At 38.9% G+C, this 21,849-nt stretch overlaps 1 protein-coding gene across 2 annotated transcripts in view; it reads right to left on the reverse strand.

The window, feature by feature from the left end:
* PRKCZ (protein kinase C zeta) overlaps positions 1 to 21,849 on the reverse strand; it is a 41,293-nt gene that overhangs the window by 8,944 nt on the left and 10,500 nt on the right. Inside the window, exons 1-8 of one of the 2 annotated variants that reach the window (XM_083876674.1) lie at positions 12,791 to 12,903; positions 12,588 to 12,673; positions 9,688 to 9,819; positions 8,493 to 8,574; positions 8,239 to 8,291; positions 6,098 to 6,286; positions 3,588 to 3,685; positions 511 to 597 (exon numbers count right to left, since the gene is read on the reverse strand). In XM_083876674.1, coding sequence (XP_083732800.1) covers positions 511 to 597; positions 3,588 to 3,685; positions 6,098 to 6,286; positions 8,239 to 8,291; positions 8,493 to 8,574; positions 9,688 to 9,690 — 512 coding nt within the window. In that variant the 5' untranslated portion in view covers positions 9,691 to 9,819; positions 12,588 to 12,673; positions 12,791 to 12,903. Of the gene's footprint in view, positions 1 to 510; positions 598 to 3,587; positions 3,686 to 6,097; positions 6,287 to 8,238; positions 8,292 to 8,492; positions 8,575 to 9,687; positions 9,820 to 12,587; positions 12,674 to 12,790; positions 12,904 to 21,849 lie in introns of those variants that run through there. The other variant, XM_083876673.1, reaches the window with a different exon arrangement.

Consider the following 21,849-nt stretch of genomic DNA (forward strand, 5'->3'; position numbering starts at 1 on the left):
TATTGATAAGGATACTGACATCTTATAAGATCATTCCCTAAATAAAAACGAGATTTTTTTTTTTCATTCTGCTAATTAAGAAAATATTTATTCTTTGCTCCACAGATTTTTTTTCTGAAAATTCCACATAGCAAGATGGAAGATCTTTATTTTCTTCTTACTCAGAGTGACAGTGAGCCTTTGTGTAGTGCAGAGCCATGCAAACTGAATTTTTAATCTCCCACCAACACTGTATTATTTCAACATCAGAGCAAATTAGGTAGAATGTTACATATTCTATCAACAGATCAAAGAGGCATCACCTAAATATGGAGCAATAAAGAGGAGTAAATAGGAATAACTGCTACTACTGAACTGCTCGCTCCCTAAAAATACTCATATCCTTCAAAAAAAAAAAAAAAATTTACATTTCTCCTCAGGCAGGACATTATAAATTTAAGAATTAAATTAAGAATTGGTCCATTAAAGCACCAGAAGAGAAGCAAACACGTGCCCTGTGTCAGGAAATACCTGGCATGTTCCTCAGGAAGTTTCCTCTGCCGTTGCATATGGAACATGAGGTCTCCCCCATTCACATACTCTATGACAAGGAACAATCTGAAATTACAGAACACAATTAATGCATTCCAAGGAAACTCTCCAGAAAAGCTGTTTTAGTTCTTCCCATCTGAGCCATTTTCATTTCCACTCTTGATTCAGACTTCTAGATTTCTCATAGTTACAGAAGCTACCCAAGAGGGGAAAAAAAAAGCACTTATTTGATATATATTATGTAGGAACACTCCCTTTGTTTATATGCTACCCCCATTATCTGTGTAAATTAATTAAATTAATTAATTGTAAGTTATAATTACATGAATTAAACAAGTGTGACACTGTACACAACACAAGCACCAGATGGAAGCTCTGGATTCATTCTTTCCTCTGGAGAGTGAGTGTTTGACACAGGCTGCTCCAAACTAGGGGAAAATCAGCAGGGGACAGAGATCCAGGTGGAATTGGGCAGAGAGAGGATTTCTATGACAGTCTGCAGGAAAGCTTTCATCCTTGGGAAAATATGATCCAGGCAATGCTGCCAAGGTCAGAGAGAGAGCTCAGGACAGGAACATGCTGAGGGAGAGCTTCTGGGGAAGGTTGGGCTGGCCCAGGGAGCAGCATTTCCTCATACATCTCATTTTCCATGAGCTGAAAACTCCTTTCCACACATCCACACACTGGAAAATATTCCATTTGCAGAACACATGCTCCAGTCTCTCAGATCACTCTAGTTGGTGATATTTTTTTTGTTCCTTGGAAAAGGATTCTTCATTTGAAACACTTATAAAGCGTTAAAACTTAAACCAGGAAAATCTGCTGGACAAAATCCAGCTGGCAGGACTCTGAGTGGCCTCCCCACAAGAAGATAAATGCTAAACTGAAATTAAATAAGCAACAAACAAAATACATAACAATGCCATGAGTGTTTTATTACAGCACTCCTGATGGTTTTTTGCTTCCAGCTTTCCTATCCTATTTAGAAGTCCCCAATGTTTTATTGCACGTTCTGAATAGTAATTTCAAGTTCCTTGTCAAGTCATATTCAAGTGTGTCAGTAGTGGCAGGCCTTGCTGGCTTTAGAAGGATTTACTGAAATACCACCAGTTTTGCAGGATGGAGGTTTCAGGTTGTTGCCACCCTTGGAAGACACTTCTCTGCCAATTCTGGGCAAGTCCAAGGCATATATTTTATTACAATAATGAAACAAGCATCATCAGTACCTGAAACAATGAACAGCTACATATAGCACCAATTAGCCTCACATTTAGGTACATATTGCTGTTAAAAACTTAGTTAAAACTATATTCAAGAGAAAGAACATTTTTTGCAACTTTCCCCCCATCAGTACCCTTGTCACAACCTGTTCTATTACAACTCATTTTCTTTGGGCCACTTAACACAATCTGATGTTGATGAATTTATTCACTCTGAATCAGTTTTGTGCTTTTCCTGCCTGATGTAAATGGGGTCATAATTATGATTTTATAACGTTACAGCTATAATCAAATTGTGAATTCATGACATTATGGTTATAGCCATGGCAAATGGCTGAAGTTACCAACAAAAAATGAGAGTTTCACTGCAAGAAGCAGCTGGGCTGGAAAGACAGGACTCATAAAGATACATCAGGAATACAGAAAGGTTTGATTATGTTCAGCATGGGTTTTTTTCCTATTTCTGCTCCTCAGCACTGTCAGTGTAGCTGCCAAAGAGGAATGCAGAGGATCCTGCTGCTGACTCTGCCTTTTTCTGGTTTCATTAGTAACAAGAAACCTCCTTCTCAATCCCTTGCCCTGCCTGACCACTTGAATTTTTATATCAGGTGTATAATTCTGCTTTGTGTTTGGTAAAAAAGTGTTTGAGAATGTTGGTTTAACTAAAGAGCCTTTCACAATGGTTTGTCAGTTGTTATTTGTTTTTTCTGACAAGTTTGTTTTGGTCAAATCCTGACCCAGTGACCTTTGGAGAGCATTCTTTATTTCCTTCTCCCTGTTTCCAAACACTCCTTGGTCCATGTATCTTCAGAACACTGATACAGCTCCTCCTTTACCTCCTTCATCTCTGTTTTCCCTGCTGGAATTATCTCCTCTGGCTCTAACCATTAGGGAGGTGAAAGTTTGGGGACTGAAGAAAAGGTACAGTGCATGGCTTTGTATTTTAAAACTTGACAATACACATTGCAACAAACAGGTGATTATTCTTATGGATAAATGACTGGATAATCCATGCTTTAAAAGCTTTTTAAAACTTTTCACTCTACACTGTAAGCAAGTTGGACAGAATGACAATTTTCTGATTATAACACATATGGCACAAGGCATTTTAAACAGGTGCCTGTGAAAACAAAAAACATCCCAAATCACATCCCAGTTCCTCAGCAACACACTCAGGCATGGACATGAACATTCTAGTTTGCTTCATATTCCAATTGCAAATAAGCAGCAAATAATCCAGTTTGGATTGTGCACACAGGGACAAAGAATTAGTATTTCTAAGTAGTTAAGAGCTAAATAAGCACTTTCTCAAAATCACACACTGCTTTGATATGTGCTAAAGGCTTTTAAGCCTCACAGGTAACAATACCACTATGCAGGTGGGGGGTTATGTTATCATTAAAAGGTTCTTACTGGACAGCCCAACTCTCAGGCTCTTTAGTGAACTGCTGAGAACTGCCCTGCCTCCTCAGTGGAAGGTGCTGTGAACTGTTGGGAAGCTCAGTGTTCCCCATTTCACAGGGCTGTGCTCAGGAAGGCAGGACAGCTCCTCCTCTTCCTCATTCCCCCTCTCCCTTCAGGTGTGACCCAGAACTCCACACTTTCCTCCACACCCCTGCCTGAGCTACCCCCTAGAACTGACTTTGCTGCAGCAGTGAATCCCCTGACAGTGCTAATGCTTCCTTCCAAAAATTCCTGGCTGTGTGATGGCAGTGGTTACATTTGCTTTAGGAGAAGCAGTTCAGCACAATGACCAAGATTCTCAAGAAAAAAAAAAAAAAGAAAAAAAAAAAGAAAAAAAAAAGAAAAAAAAAAAGAATTTCAGATCTTTCTTACCGACTTGTTGTTTGAAAGCATGAATGTAAACCAACTAGGAATGGGTTACTGGATGCCTGTTCAAACACATGTTTCTCTGTCTGTACCCAATCAATATCCTGAAATAGAGTAATTGAACAATCAGAACTCCTGCTGGATAACCACTGTGGGTATTCCCAAACACCTGTGAATATCACAGTGCTGCCTCACACACACTGTTATTGTTACATTGTTCTTCAGAAAGGCAAAGACCCCTCAAAAATCTGGAGGAAATTATGAAACATTGTAATTCAGTTATATATTCAGAAGTTATTTAACCATTTAAGGAAGGCCTGCACAAAATCTGAGCCGTTGTTAATAACATACATCTGCAGTATTTGATAAACTGCTCACACTGCTACATGGAAATAAATTCAGTTCTTAGATAAATGATCCCAAAGCTGCTGAAGCAGCTCATGCCAGCAACACAAGCAATGTGAATCTCCAGCTTTTAAAAGCTTCAAGTGAATTGAACTTCATCTCCTCATCTGAAATTCAAATTTAGTTCAATGAAACTACCAAACCCTGCTTAGTTTGCCCAGCCAAAATCATTAAAAGCATCACAGATACCTTTAATCCTTCAACAGGGAGAAGTGCTGAATACCCAGTGCAAAACCACATCATAAAAACCTGCCACAGTTTGCATGATACTGGCACAGTGCTGCAAAATTCAGAGCTGTTATAACAAAGCATTTAAGCTTTACTTCATATGACCATGCACAATTTAAACACCACAGACAGCTGGGTTTAGCAGCAGATATTCACCCTCCATGCAATGCACTGATCATGGGCCACCCTGCAAACACGGGACCCTGCCAATATACCACAACTGTAATTGTTCTAAAAATTCCCCATTTACCACAGATACTCCCAGCTTCCTGACCAATCTGGAGACAATAAATACAGAAACTGAGGAATCAGATCTTCCTATCAGGGATGGATTCTGACACTCAAGGCTCAAAGGAAACCAAACTGTCACTGTCAAATTCAATAAACCTGTTAGGTTTTGTGTGTGGACCCTCACTAAGATACATCAGCTTGGAAGGGTAAACCTGAGTCCAGACCAAAAACCAGAGCCAAAAATGCAATTTTGAACAAAGCACTAAATATGTCCACTTCTTGGTTTAACTAAACGAGCTTCTCTTTAAGAGTCTTTAAATTAACTCTTCATTATGCACTTGTGTACTTGGCATTAGGATTATACCAGTGCTCCACTGAACAAAACCAAGCTTAGCAAACCTGAACAGAAGCCCAGCTATTTGATTTCCCTCCATCTCACTCCTTTCCACTACCAACCATACCCTGGAAAGCATCAGCTAATTTAAACATGCTGATACTTGCTATGTAATTGATTTTCTTTCTTTGTGGAACACTTCTAAGGTGAAATTTCCATTACTTGCAATATCTCATACAGTCACAGAATTCAGTGAATTTCCAATCAATTCCCAGAATTTCATTATACAGCCTATCTTAGAGAAAAGAAAAACCAATTAGTTCTATCTTCTATGTAATTATGAAAGCCACAATTCCAGAAAGCCTTTCCTCATCTACCTCTGGTTCTCAAACAGCTGCACAACTCATTAAACAGGACTTGGCTTTGGCTCCCACCTTCTTGGAAAAACACATGCTAAAAAGGAAACAGTAAATAAACCACACAACAGCCTCATCTTAGTTCATAAAAAGAAACATCAAATAAATGAGCAAGCCAAAGGATTTTAGGAGAACTAAGCCCAGCCTCTGGATTCATGACAAAGATGACAGCCAGAGCAACTGATTGAAATTACCAACACAAAGAGCACTTAAAATAGTGTTTTGATGGTTTTTGCCCAAACACCCTACTTTTAAAAAAGAGTATTATAGGAAAAGGATGAAAAAAAAAAAAAGTTTCCCTTTTTTGTCTTCAATTTTCTCCCCACATTTGTGCATTTGAGATCTCGTATTAAAAAAATCTAAAGGATTTCGAAAATAATGGAGAAATGCAGCAGATTTCTGTGGTAGACAAAAACACAGGGATCTCAAATGGCAGTAGCATGGATTTTGAACTCATGCAAGAAATATTTCAAAATATTGAGTCACTTGCACATAGGCTCTCCCAACATGAGTGTAAGAACAAAGTTTCAGCTCCTTTTCTGACACACAGACAATGCTTTTGGCCTTGGAAAACATATTTGCTTTCTTTCAAAATTAAGTGCACAAATTCCACCCCATTTATCCCATCACTTACAGATTAGCACATCCAGGTTGGAATGTTTAATACATGATTTTTACCAAGACTATTAGTAATGGTTGTTATTAAAATAAGGGACATTTCTCTCAGGTTTCATCCTGGTGCTTCATGCAGATTTGATGACAAATGAGCTCAAAAGTCAGAAAAACTTCTCTGCCAGAGGAGTTGTCTTACACATGAGCTTCTTGCTTAGTTGAATGGTTTTTGTTAAAGCATAGTAAGTTTTTATAATATGCAACAGAATGCAATTAACACAGACTTTTACCTCATCATCATGGACCAGTTCTTTTTTCACTACTTTCATAGCATAAATCTGATCATTCTTTTTTAACCGAACTAGAAGAACTTTGGCATAACTTCCACGGCCGATAACTCGGATTAAATCAAAGTCCTGGAGTCCCAGCCCCTGAGAAATCTTAATTCCATCCATTCCATCAATGACTGGTTTGAGATCCTGTATTAAAAGAAACAGATGCTAGAAATGGAAGACATTTCCCTAGCAAGTAATTATTAAAGCAGAGAGATCTTTTAGCACTGGACAGAATTTGCTGACTTTGCTTGGCACTGGCACCCAGGGCTGGATGTTGATTGGAACACATTTGTTTAGAAACGTTTGGTTTCCATTGGGTTTGCTCTTACTAAAAGTTACTGGTTTTTTCAAGGCAGTAGTTCATTCAACTAATCATTTTCATATTCCCTGCCGGAAAGCAGAAGGCAGTGCCTTGAGAAATGAGGTTTATCCAAATTCCTGAACCTCAAGCCATCGACATTGCATCCTTTGTACAAAGTGAGGAGCATTGTTCATGTTCTGACAGATACAGCACACATGAATAAAGGTTATCTAAAAATAAGATAAGGAAACACTAGTTTGCTAATGAATATACCTGTCTTGGTTTCAATTTAGGCAACAACTGTCTGTGTTCAGCTCACTATAATTTTAATGAAAATTAGGATTTCTAACAGGTTCCCAGGAACACACAGAGAGGCAGATCTCAATTTCTCAAGTCTGAGAATTTGCAGGAAATATTCCACTGTGAAGAGTGTTGTTTTAAAATTCATTATTTTAAAAAGAGAAATTTTATCATCTTGGCTGTTTGCTGGAATTGGCTGTGAAAACATGGGACTGAAGATGGAGCAGCTGAACTAGACAAATGCAGCAGGTACTTGGACTTTCAGGTTTTACCAATATATCCAAGGCTTTGACACACTTCTGTGGCCTATTTTTATCTGACCTCACACTACTGTACTTGCAGACAGATCAGCATTCTGCAGAACTGTGGAAAGTGTTTATATAAAGAATCTTGATCTAGGATTGACTGCTATTAGAAGAGATTGCTCTAAGCTTAAAGATTCTAGACAAAGCTCACAGAACACCAACTCCTTTCTGTAGGATACCTTAAATTATTTTAGTACAGCTCAAGGCAGAGTGGGACAGTCAGAGCAGCATAATTCAGGACAGCTGAGCAAACAGCACCTACCAAATTTCAACACAAACCTGAGCATTGAACACAGCAGAAGTGAGTGGTTAAAATTCTCTGATGTGCTTTTAATCTTTACCCTTCTATGTCTGAATTTGAGATAAAAAATCTGTAGATACATGACTGAAAATAAGGCAGTCACCCAGGAGCAGGAGGTGCTCAAGTGTGAAAGGAATGGTAGTGACAAGCATTGTAGTGGAGGCAAAGGAACAAGGTGCAGCCTTGCTCAGAGGGGAACATCAGACCAACTGCCAGTGCTCTGCAGAGTGCATCCTATTTATTTTAAACATGCCAGAAGCATTCTCCAAAGAAATGTATTTAAGTCCTTTAGAACTGAAGCATATTCAGATTTTTCAGACTGCTCTAAAGGAATAACATTGTTGATGTGCAGAGATTAAGTCAGATCTTCTACAAAAGACTTGAAAAAAGAGTTTAAGTGTATGTTATTCTACTTGTGCTTCCACAAGAGCTGTCTATAAATGCTCAGGTATTATTTCTATGAACCCTCTCAGAGAGCTGGGTAGTTAATGGATTACCAGACTGAACCAAGCTCCACAGCAATAGCCTGAGGGTGACAAAGGGTGAGCATCCATTAGGGACAGCAGACAAGGCAATGGCAAAGCCACCATTTGTTGTAAGGACCATAAAAGTCAAACCCTCTGCTAAATCACTGTTATTCCAACAAATGGAAGTGAGAAAAAAAAATCCAATAAAAATGCTTTAAAAAAAATTACCAACTTTCAGAAAAAAACCCAAAAAACAGACTTTCGGAAGGAGCAGGAGAAAGTCCAGACCAATTAATCAGCTATTTTATAAAAAGTTGAATTATTAGGTTGGACTTGATGATTTCAAAGGTCTTTTCCAACCTAGTTCATTCTGTGATTTGGAGTACATAAATATGAATTGCAAAAATATTTTAAGAACATACCTCAGAGTCATCTTTAATGGTGTCATGTTTCCGGTTTGAAGGAATGTAGGGAACTGGAAAAGAAATCAAAGCAGTGTGGTTATAAAGGCCTTCATTGAAATAGTTCTAAAAATCAATAAACAGAAAGATATTTAGTAGCTTATGGCCAGTTTGCTTTAAATCTTACTGGAAAGTTGACCGTATTTTTCCACTTTGATAAACAGGAAGAGGAAAAAATTAAGGCAAGAGGGGTTCTAAAGTAACAAAGTACTCACTTCCATCAGTGTCTTCTGAAGGGAGATCGGCCTCATCGTTTTTGTCATCTAAGCGAGGTTCCTGGGAAGGCATGACCGAATCCTGCCAAACACAGAGGTCACACAGACAACCCACCCTGGGCCTGCAGCCCCTGTGAGTGCCCTGCCCCAAACTGCAGCTCCATGAGAGCCTCACACCCTCCACAATGAACGCTGCATTTTGGAGACTGTGTGTCCAAATATTAATGTTTTGTGATACATGATAAAACCAGCCTGCCAAGACCCAAATCAGCCATTCTCTGCAGCTACAACCAATGCTTGGCTGCATTCTAAAAGTAAGAGTGATATATTTTACAGCAAAGTTCAAACTTTTATTCTACCTAAAGACCTCTGAGTGTTTCACATGGAACTACAACCAAGTAAACACTTCAGTATGATATTACACATCCCATTTAGAGCACTGGCATATTCCTTTCCTGCTTAATAAAAAACATGAATTGTTGTTCATTATGCATAAATTAGTGAAGATCACAATAACAGATATCTTATATTGCATTTGGACCCTGGGCTCATCCCCAAGACAAGCAGGACTATTCCAGGAAGTACAGCAGCATGCAGAAATTACTTGGCAAAGAATTGGCAATGTCAAGGCAAGTCACATACAATACCAGCAAAGAAAAATACTGGTTTAAGTTTTGGTGCCAAAAACATGATACCAGTGAAATACTGGGGATGAATACAAGAAAGGGCTAAAATTCAGATACAGAGATGTTTAAATGGTTTGATGTTTAAAGCCTAAGAAAGACACCAGCATTGGCCCCAGAATGAGGGTCATGGAGAGGAAGAGAACAGTACTGGAGAAACTGAGATGGCAGGAAAGCAATAAGCCTTTCTGAAAAGAGCAATGCAGAAATTATATCAGTGCCTTAGTTCTTAAAACATTCCCACAGGCTAAAAGGAATAACTTCTGAGGTTGTCAGTGTCTAGTGGAGGACTCAAATTCAAGCCTGAGGACATTGAAGTCACACCATAAGCTTTATTTCTCACTTTCTCTCTGCTCACAACCAAAGGCTTGTCCTCCACAGAAACTGAAACCCAAATACTCCCAAGTGTTACAAACCCACAGCCATGCCCACATTTCATTACTCAGGACACATCTACCAGCACATCTGAACACGCCAGAGTGGCACCCCTGAGCCCCAGAACACACACTCACCATATGCCTTTTGCAGGTCAGTGGGACAAGGATGTGACAACGTTTATGGACCAACAGCTTGCAGTTGATACACTTGTAGCCTTGCTTTGCGAGCCCCCATATCCTTTCACTGCACTGGCCACAGTACGCTCTCTGCAAAGCCACAATGCACATTATCAGTTCCAGGATCAATCCCTGCTGCAAGTGAGCAGCTCTCCAGCAGCAAGAGCCCATCCCAGACACCTAACAGATGTTCAGTAATAATTTTAGAATATCCAGAATTACAATAATAGCTGACTGTTACACTTCACACCCAGAATTCAGCTAAATGCAGTTATTTTTAAATGAATGTTAGGAAAACAAATACCTCAAGCATATGGAAGACATTACAGTGTGACATTAGCAAATCATTTTTAGAGACTAAGTCTATTTAGAATCTAAGGTTTTGACAGAGGTCACCCAAACAAAACTGCCAGGAGTTTGTACTACACAATTATGTATAAAAAGCACCCAAACTGACTGTGTTGGAGAACACTGGCACAAAATGTTAAGCAGACAATGTATAAAAAGCATCCTGCATCTACACCTATACATTTTAACAGTAGTAGAAACTTTGCATAATTAAAACCCATTAATCATGTCTGATATCAAGCTTCTGTGTTGCACTGTGCATCCAAAATATCTGGTGTTTTTACATTTGTAACAAAAAAGCATGTTAAGTGAGTTAAATCAAAATGAGGGTAAATGAAGAAGCCAGACATCCTGCTGGCTTAACAGGAGAGGCTTTTAAATCATTGTTCCAGTGTATGTTGCCATGGTCACTTTATCCACTCTACCCAAAGTGCCAAACAACACTCTGAGATCCTTACACACCAAAAAGTCACCTGGGCCCAGTGATCCCTCCTCACACTGCCAAGATAAAGCTCACTCGGTATCCCCTGGCTGTCAATGCTCTCCAGTAATTCCTGCAGCATTGCCCATCACCCTGCAGCTGCACAGGAGCCCTGCTGCTCCCACCCCAGCTCAGGCAGATGTCCCAAAGCTCTGTCCCAAAGCCACCGGGGCAGTTCGTTGTCCCCAGGCACTGCCTGTTACTCTGTAGTCACTCAGATGCTCACACCCCTGAGTCACACACACAAAACCCTTCAGCTCCTGAAAATCCCTGCTAGTAGTACAAGAATAGTTATAAACTAATGAGCAAAGATTGGAGCATTTCTTCAGACAAGGGTTTTTATACTGCTCTTGTTGTATTTTGGTAGTTGTAGAAAACAAGACTTAATTCCATCCCCCTCGTCTGTGCAGCCAGTCCGCCTCGAACAGGACAAACTCAGACTGCACTGCCCAGAGGTAAGAAAATCAACCCAAAAACTGCCTGATGAGAGGAAGCCTGGGACATCTATTTCCACCTCTTCCAAAATTTCTGGCCCACCAGACTTCCTTCAGGATACTTTTATAGGTTTTGCAGTAGAAGTCTTAAAACTAAATAAAATCTGTCAGGCCCTGGAAGTAGGGGCAGATCCCAAATTTCATCAGAAATTCAGGTAACCCTTTCATACCTCTCCATAAGACATGCAGTCAAAACCACATCAGAGAGATGACCTTTCTGTTATGCTCAATAAGATTAAAGTTTAAATTTTTGCAAGTGTTCATTTATCTGAATGATCTGAGAAAGCTGCAAAAGGTTACTTTGAAACAGGAATGAATTCTTAAGGCAATACTCCAGTCTTAAAAACTCCATCAACACTAAAATTCGGTATTGAATTTAGTAATACAGACATGATCATATTTTCTCATTAATTTATCCATTTTAATGTCCCATTTTGTCAACTTCCTTCCTAACTTCAGCTGGATGTGATTTGTGTTCTGGCTCTGTATGATGTCATTTGTATGCAGGTATAAAAGCAGTCTTGTTTAGGATTGTGACATCCTAATGAGGCATCAAAATCTCTATGTATATTCACTATTTACCTCATCGCAATTAAAACATTATTATCAATAACATAATAGATTATTAATGTGGCAGTATTCATTCATAGTGTTTCACAGGAAATATGTTGTTATTATGTAGCAAATAAACATAAAAAGTATACATTTATACTATAAATTTAAAAATTGAATTCCTGTAGCATGTTATATAAATTCACATGATAATTCATATAGATGATGTTTTTAATATATTTAGTGATCAAATGCTGAGTTTTAAGGGCTTTTTCCTTCTTTTAGTGCATTTTTGGGGTGGGAAATTTTAGAAAAAAAACCTCTTATTTCAATTTTTAGAAAAAATGTCCCTGCTGAATGAAAGAGTTAACTCTTCTGAGTACAGACAGTTTTATGTGGAATTCCCCCAAGTACATTTGTATATATGCTGCAATGCTTAGGCACAATGAGATAAGTGAAGGAGGTGTCTCAGCCTTAAAGCCACATTCACTTGCTTATGTGGATTAAATCAGGCTCTCAAAATGCAGCTGTATTTTAGCTCAATAAAAAAATCTTCTTAAAATTCTTAGATTGTGTAGTACCCCAGATTCTAAACAGTTAAAGCTCACATCAGCAGCTGTAACTTTTACGGGTGGCAAAGTGTTCTTAAGGTAAAAGATTTTGTTAACAAGCAACCAAAATCACAGAATGAGTGGAGAAGTAACTCCAAGGATGCATCAGCTTAAACAGTTACAAATCCAGTATTTTAGAGACTTTAAAAATAAATAATTTCCACCAATCCTGTATTAACTCAAATTCAAACACTGCCAAGTTTTTCCTGCCCGTTATGACTCAAATAACACCGCAGAGACCGAAATGTCACATCAACAAGCATCCTGCTTTTCCTTTCTTTCCAACACTCCAACACAGAAAAAGCACAGACTGAGGCAAACAATGAGCACAGAACATGAGCAAACCCCAACGTTTCATGCAACAGTACTCACTCTGTTAAAACGTTTGGCTTGAAACAAATGCCCATTCACTCGGTACAGCTTCCTCCATCTTCGGGCTCCCCGGCGGTAGATGGATTCTAGGGAAGAAACCAGAAAGGTGTAAGGCAGCAGCATGGCAGCCCGGCAGCACCACACACAGCAGGGGAAGCAAGTTGTGTCTCAGAACAATCTTGCTTTCCTAAATATCAACGCACAGCCACAATCCCTGGGGATTTGGATTTTTATTTTTAAGGCGGCGGTGAGTGAGTGACGGCTGGGGCAGGATGTGCTTTCACCGCTGCCTCTCCCTTCCCTCCAGCCCTGTCAGTTTTCCCTCACATGATCATAATCCCGTTACAGTAACTGCTCGGGCTCAGGTGAGAGGGACAGAGCGTTAAAGGAACAGCTCCTCGGGGAAATGGCGCTGCTGCTCTCGCCCTGTCACCTTTCCACGGACACGCACCAAGGATGGCTGGTGCTGATAGCCTGAGACGTGTCTGCTACTGATAACACCTCACATACACAACATTAAACATGTTTTAAGTCTGCAGAATTACATTATTTGACTTCATTTTTACCTTAACATTAAACGTTATCCAAAAGATCTCTTTTGTTTGGGCAGGTCAAGTGCAGGTCCGTGATTATTTTTAATATATTCTAACTGTAACAAGAAATCATTTAATCTGTTTAAGCCAAACCCAGGATCTACTCCGAGTTACTTTCATTGTTGCTGTTTACATGCAGGTGAGCAGTTTCTGGGTGAATGGCTATTTGGAGAGTTTGATATTAAGTGCTGTGCCACAGGGGTAAGGGTGACACAGCCAAGCTCTGCCCACCACCAGGGTCAGCAGCCTCCCACAGGTGGGTTCTGTGGGGTACAGGGAGGTGTAAAGACTCTGACAGACTCGATTTATAATTGATACTTTGTCAGAATGAAGCAGACTGTACATTTATAATCCTCAGGAATTAATGCAAAAACATCTTACATTTTCATCTTTAATGTTACTTTCAAGTTTCAAACATTCACACTTCATCAAAGAAGAAGACTTTTTTTTAATAGAAAGCACAGAGACATTTTCTGTGTCAAATGATAATGCAAGTAGTAAAAAGTTTCTTTGTCAAGAAATTATTTTAACATTATTTTGAGCAAGCCAAAACTCACAGGCTACTGACACGCAATGTGTGAGCACTGGCTGCAATCCTGAGTCTGATTTTAGATCCTCTATTTTTGTCCTTCCAAAGGAAGCATTGAAGTTTCTGTGATTCCACATATCTACAGTGCCAAATCCCCAAACATTCATACCTACTCTATTTGCATGTGCAAATGTTTACTGTGCAAGCATTAGAAACAGATACTGCACTATTAAACTAATTGTTAACAATTTGGAAAAAGAAAACCAACCAGCTTCTCAAAGCAGCTAAAAGCCTGCACACCAGAAGTGGCAAATACACAGCTACTGGAACAGAGATGTAGACTGGATATGGCCATTTGACTCAAACAACTCTTCAAAAACTGCCACATATCAACTTTAAAGCAAACTTTTCTCAAGTGTAGTGAAAATTAAAATGAGAGCCTAGCAAAACAACTGCAAAGTTTTCAACTAAAATATGCTCGAACACAAACACCAATGGAAAAACTCTTCCACCATTTCTAGGGTGACTTTTCACCAAGAGGAAAAAAATCTCCACAAGGATTTTTTTTTCCCCAAAATAGGTAATTAATTCATTAGACAAAGCACCATATGGAGGCAACGTAATACATCTGTGAACTGAACATTAGCTTATCACTGACATGAAGAATATTAAGTGAATGATAAGTTAACGAACAGCTTGCACTGATGAAGTCTGTAAATAGAGGAGCAAGTCACCTCCCTAATTAATGACAAATATTAAATCAAAGGCAGGATTTTATATCAGGTACTTGTGAGGCAACAGTCTAACAAAAACTGAGTCTAATACAGACTAGCTTTAAAAAGTAGGAACCCCTACAATTTACCCCCAGGACTGCCATGGTTCAGTGCAGGGGCTGAGGCAAATCAATCCTATTCCCTGGCTCCAAAAGGGGCCAAGGTAAAAAATGAGAAAACAGCAATCCCTGCAAGACACACCTTTATAGCACACGTTCTATTATTATTATCATTATAATACATTAGGATTAAATTTCTATGATAGAATAAAACACTCTTGTTCACTGAGGATCCAGAACTGGGACAAGTGGCTGATGCACCACAAGGTTGTGCTGCCAGAGACCTCAACCCCTGGAAAACTGAGCAGGCAGGAACCTTATGAAAGGTGATATCCTTCCCAGAAATTCCCCCGAGGATAATGCCAGGCCATAAAAAGCAGTTTGGGTTGTCAAGATCATTGTTATTTTGAAGCATTATCAGCTACAAGTCCCAACGAGAGCTCTACCAGATCAAAGAAACCACCTTGAACAATAATCAGATTCATAAAATGGCAGTTAAGTGCACACCTTGAGTTAAGAAACAATTTCTTGTCAGTTTTGTGTGAACAAACCTCTCATCTGACTTTGCATCTCATTCCTTCACCTGGCAAAGTGAACCCAAACAACATTTTTAGGGAAGTGTTTTTAGAACACTTCAGAATAAAACAAGGAATGGATTCTGTGATTTCTGGTAACCAAGAACTAAACCAAGTTTTTACAGGACTGATCCCAGCTACCTAGAAGGAGGAATGCCACCACAAAAGTCTGACTATTTAATTACTGAGTTTAATGGAAAAGGCTATTTTTAATTTACTTCACAGTACACATCAGTTAACTCATTAAGGAGTTCAAGTTGGCTGCTTGCAGGCTGAAGGAGATGATATACCCCTAATTAAACAAAGTAATATTTCTTGATGATTAATATTAAACACAAGACCTTGCCTAACAAAAAATAAATTTTTTTGAACCTTCATTTTGTATCTAAAAAGGTTTAGAGAAAAAAAATCAAATATATTTTAAGCTCTTAGCAGGGATAATAGTTTTTATTTGGGGAACACAAATACATATTTTAAGTATAATGAAGGTACAGAAATTTATCTACTTCCAAGACTGGAAAATTGAAAGAAAAAAAAATACAGAGTTTTTAAAAGTAAGAGTACAAGGGAAATAAAAATACTCAAAATTAACCAGCTGCCTCTATTTAAAAAAAAGCAGTGGGGGACAACTGGCTGTTGCTGCTCTGCAATTCTTCCCTCTGTTGTCAAACTGTGCAACTACATCACTAACAGTCATGCACAGGAAACCCTGCAAATGGATTTGATATTGGCTTTCCAATGACATTTTCTAGAACTGGGTTTGGGCTTTCCTCATCTTTTAAAAAGTATTGTAGAAAAATGTTCTAAGGAAAAAACTTGAACACACAAATAAAATTTAACTGTGGATATAAATGGACAGGCAATGTCTACTGTTCAATGTTATGACCAAATGAACTTATCTACAGAAGATACTCCCCAATTCCATAATGAGGTCTTCACAGAAGGGATGAGAACTTTCCCTTGAAAAATGGAACTTGGAAAAGCAGGGAAGAATTAAAAGGAGGTACAATTACTTTTCAAATGTCAACACAGTTGGTTTACACCAATGAAGGGCAGTAAGATGGCCACAAAAATTACTCCCTCTTCATTTGGATTTCCAAATGCAATTCCAAAGTCGGCTTTTATGTGATCCAGCTCTAATGAAATCTGCTCCTATCCTGAGCACAGAGGTAATTTGCTATTGCTGCAAATCACTTCTCAGAGATTAATACAACTTGTTTACAGGCCAATTACCCAGCCTGCCAGCTGGACACTACCAGAATGCCCAGTTTTTGTTTTGTTCTTTTAATGTTGTGCTGAGCACACAAGTGAGCATTCTTTCAAAACCAACTCATGAATTACAAGGGGGAAATTGATACTGGCATTTCAGATAGACTGGACTTGATAAAGAAATTACATATGAAGATAGAACACATTTTTTGGGGACACTAAATTCCAAAGTACACTTTGATAGTACATTGCTTGACATCTGTTATTTAATTTCCTACAAATAGTTACATTGAAACAATTTACATGCTGCAGAAAGCAATTTTAAGACATACATTGGATGTTAACTGCCCCTTCTTTTTATTATGAATAAGCTGCTATGTACAATTGAAGTAGGAAAATGAAGAGTATCCTTAACAATATGGAGGTATTAAGTGCTTTGACCTCTTGCAGTTATTGCAAAATATTAAATGGCCAGAAGATAGCTTTTTAAAATTTAATTTAAGGCTGATTAGCACTTGGGAAACCATCTCCCTATCCTTTTCCAAGAGACACTAAAATTAACTACAAAGTCAGACCAACCTCTGTGAAGAAAAAGCACAGTTAAGAGAGCAACAATGACCAAGGAAGTGTAGGATCAGTGGAGAACCAACAAGGAAACAAATGTTCCACAGAGCAGCAGCATCTACCCAGCATTTACTGCAGCACAGCTGGGTGAACATCCTTCCCCACTGCCTTAGAAGGGACAGCTGAGTCCCACCTGCACTGCACACACCCCCAGTTCTCCCTCGTGGATGCTTACCTTCAAACCCTGCTGCTAAAATGGCTCCATGCACTGCAAGGTGACAAAGTCACACCTCCAAAGACAATGCCACAAATACAACAGCGTTAACAGCTCATTTGGAGCGAGCCTCTGACTCACAAGTCTGTGATTTTATGTGCAGTTTATCAGAGGTACTTGAAAATAACAAAATATACCAAGTGTTACTCAAGAAATAGTCACTAAGTCCAGTCAGTGGCTGGTGCCCCAACAGTGACCACAACCTGCTGATGTCCTTCCCTCCTCAGCCTCTTGTGCTGACACTTCTGCTGTTTGCAAGGCTGTCCCAGACACAGGATAAAATGCTTCTCTAATTTGAAAGAATGTTATGAAAAGGGCCAGAAGACAACTGGTGGTGGATCCATGCTTCTAAAGGTGACTAACGTTTTTGTTTAGGAAAGAAAAAAAGGTTCATATTTTCCCTTCTCTAACTGGACCCTCAAAGCAATTTTCAGTTCACACCCTTTCATGATGTGCAGTTGGCTCCTCTGGTTACAAAGTCAGTGGTCACATGAACCCCAAAACCAAATTTGCATTGCATGGTTAATAGGAAGTCCAAAGGCTTCTTTTGATGATTGGATCATTAATTCTCCCAAAATAAAAATCACTTTCATTAAAAGATTTACTACAATGAAAAGCGATTTTAATGTTCTATTAGCATCATTTAGGAGCTGCATTAAAATGTTTGATCAAGCTGAAAGAGTACTGAGCCAGTACTTATTTAATTCTTTAATTTAGCTAAATTAGGACTGAAGTACAGCAAAATGAAGTTCTGAACATTCAAGCAATCTGTAGCATCTGCACCCACTTTCAGGCCACTGTTTAAACAAACCTCTATATCCTAGTACATCCATTAAGAAATACTTTCTGTTATAAATTAAAGCCTGATAACAGAAAGTATCTGTCTTTACACACCCTATAATCACTGAAGAAAACAACCAAAAAAAGCAAGGAGCAACCTAATGAAGTTTGCTGCAGGAGTTTGGTTCTGCTGTATCTCACCAGCAACCTGCATGATTTAAGGCTTGCTGGGAATCTTACCTGACAGCACGCATCTTCAAGAAAATTTTCATCCTTTGAGCACATGAATTAATGAAAGAGGGTAGAGGTCCAGTTCTTGTGACTGAGACAGCAATCAGAAGGAACTGAATCCACATTGTTCAAGTGTCATCAGTTAAAACTTGGTCAGATCTAGTTTTCACCTAGTTTAATTTTTTTTTATGTTAAAAACCAAATTATGACATGTCTATTGAAAAAGCCAAAGGAACAATAAAAAGCTAACTAGTGACAAATCCCTGAGAAAACATTTCAGAAGATTTCATTCTAAGAGTCCTCTTTCCCTGGCTTCTTGTCCTTTAGAAAATGGTTAACTAATTTATCTTAATCTAGGCCAAACATGATTTTAAAATTAATTCTAGTATATTTGATCAATTGTCTTTTTCATAGCTGAAGCCCTAGTCTTGTCTCCTCACACTGAAACATTCCACTGCTTGTGGCCTGTCCCATACAGCCATTTCTCCCTCATTTCAGAGTTACCCAGGCAATTCTACTTGTATTGCAAAGTGCTACTGCACATGAAGGTGACCATCACAGAACTACCTAAAGTTTCTGGAGCATGTGCTTGGAATGAAATTGAAATTAAAGTTAGGTAACTTTATATCAGAGTTTATCAAACTAAAGAACAGAGAATCCTGTGCCAGTCACAGGGCACCCTGCACTGCTTTACTGAAGAGCACTAGATGAGAACCTAAATTATTGGAAGAAGTATAGAATAGCATTATTATTAGTAGTAATTAATTGTAAAAATAAATACTTAAATCCTGGAGTACTGCCTTCAAATAGTTTCTGGTTTCCTTTTAAACATTTCCCCAGTTAACAATTCAAGGACAAGCCCTATCAGAGGCAGAAGAAATAGCAATGGAACTCGAGTTACAAATGAGGCACTTTCTGGTCAATATTGAGCAGATCAGTTTTTCCTTTCTCCACTCCCCAAGGCAGCTCCTTCCCCGTGTGGTTTCAGGATGAACTGCACAGTCTGCTCACCCTTCTCTCCCTAACAGTGATCAGGGCTCTCCTGTGCCTCTCCTGGGAGCCACCCTGTCAGCAAGCCTCAAGTTTGATGCTTTTTGCTTTATTTACCACCAAGACTTTATTTACCAAGACTTGTACTACTGCAAACCCTCAGAGACTACAGCTGCTCTCAGAGCCTCCCAAGGTTTGCTCCTGGTGCTCTCCACTCCAAATGAGCAGCACCTGGAACCTCACACACCATCTGGTTTCTCACAGCAACTCTAAAATCCAGATCAATGTTGAAGAGCCCATACACCTGCCCTGCAGGCCTCTGATGTGAACTCGGTGGCTCAGTTCAACATAAAAAAACATAACTTGCATAAAGCAACTAATTTCCAAAAGTATTACACAGAACCCAAGTATAAGAATAATTAATTAACCTTGGCATTAGAAATGAGGAGGTTACATATTAAACAGCTCTTCCAAGCTACTGAGACACACAGGCCTAACTCAGGTTTAGCAGGCCACAAATGTTCTCTAGTTCCAGCAAAACCAAAAAGCTTCATCACCTCCTTGCCCATTTAGTTACCCAAGTGCCTGAATATCAAGAGTGGATTTACCAACTTATAAAAAGATATGAGACATAACACAGGGATAAGAACTAGACATTACATCAAAGAGAAGCTTTCTGAAACCAGGTGACATCCTTTCTGCATTTAATATACTACATTCTGAGTAACAGCTAGGAGAGGGGAAGTGGAATAAAGAACACAGATTATTTGCTGTGACACCTTAAAAACCAGCCCATGAATTCCTTGGTCCATTGTGGTTTTAGTCCATAGTTTATAAATTGGGACACAAACATCTGCTAAGACACCCAGTACCTTAATTAAGAGCAGATCTCAAATCCCAGAGACTTGTGATTTATAATTTTATGCCTGAATTACAAAAAGGGAGATCCAGCCCTTTATTCTTCACTGGATATTTCATAGCTAAGAAAAGTGTTGAGATTATTTAGAATTAAAAATCATGAAATAAGCAAACCAGACCTTTAACTACAATTCTGTTCTCAGGAACTTATACTGCCTCACAGTCTATCTCATTTTCAAATATGTCACATATGACACAAACGTGGTGCAGTTAAGACAGAAGAAGAGATTTCAGGTATTATTGAGAAACTATGACACAGCTATTTTCAAACCCCAAGCAAAAATATCTTACATTAAAATAGTACAGTCCCTCCCTCCCCCCCAGCTCAATTACTAAAATCCAGGAGAGGGTTACTAGCAGTTTCAAAATTGCCTAATTATCCAGTGCAATCCAATCTACATCTTCAGAACAGTCTCTATGGTGGCAATAGTTCTTTTCTTCATTGGGGGATTAAATTGGTTCACGTGCTCTGAATAACCTAATCACTGCTGCCAATACAGTAACAAATGAAGGGAAAAACCTGCCTTATGAGCTAGAAAAATATTTACAGGCCACACTACTCCAGCAAGAAGCCTTTTAAAGCTATTTCACAGTATCAGACAGGACATAAGGCAAAATCAAATATCTATACCTAAAACAAAAAGCCCACAACAACAATTAGGTTACTAAGATACCTTTACTTGAGCCTATGATGAAATTTTCAAGAAAGATGGCTTGGGGGGGAAAATGAAGTCCAAACACCTAATGCTTAAATACTGAGCAGATAAACAAAGAGCACAGGAGACATGCACAACACAGTGTAATCATTACCAAAAAAATAAGGCAGCAAAATCAGCCAGAAATATTAGATAACAAAAACTATCACACTAATGTCATAAGTACTAAAACATTAACAACATATTCATTCTCTTCTGCTAATTAATTTAAAGATTTCCTAGTCTGCATTCTTCTATTTAATGAAGCCAATAGCAAAACAACCCTTAAATTTGCTGGCACTAGCTATCCAAACCCAAGATGAATTTTAATATTAAATACACACATCTATTTGTTAAGCAGAAGTGAACTAGCACAGCTCGTTCTGACAATATTAGAAACTAAGTAACCATTGATTCAAAACAAGTATTTCACAATTAAAAAAAACAGCCATCTCTGACAATCCACTAAGCAGAATTCAACAAAAAGGCCTCAGAAAATGATGCTCCTAAATGGTTAGCCTTTACATCAGCAATCCTACAATAAACAGGCCCTGAGCACATACCGTCAGGGTTTTTGGGATACATTTCTTTCATTAATCTCCAATATTAGCAGCAGCAGCATCACTCACTCTTCCGTTCCTTTCCTCCTAAAATACATTCCCCAGGAGTCCTTTCAATGCAATTTTATCAGCATTTCCAGGAGGTCTCTCAGCCACATCCCTACGCACAGAGGCAGCAGGAATCTCTGCATTTGTAACAATCCATGGCTGCAAAGGAGGGTGGCAGGCACAGCGACTGTACCATAACCAAAATGCTGAGTTCTCTCCTGCAGCACACGTACACACAGCCCGCGTCAGTGCCCGCCGCTCACAACAGCAACCACAATGATGACACAAAATCTACAGAAAAAGCATGCATTACTCACTGGGTTTAATTCTTTAGCCTCTTCAGCATGGAATTCTTTACAATGTAGTAGGTATGAAACGAAACATTTTCCCTTTATTCCACGGATGCCGCCGTGTGAATACCATTAGACACCAAGGACAATAGGCAGGATCAGCTCGAACATTAA

This window comes from Zosterops lateralis (assembly GCF_965231275.1).
Source record: "Zosterops lateralis genome assembly, chromosome: 22".
Lineage (NCBI taxonomy): Eukaryota > Metazoa > Chordata > Aves > Passeriformes > Zosteropidae > Zosterops > Zosterops lateralis.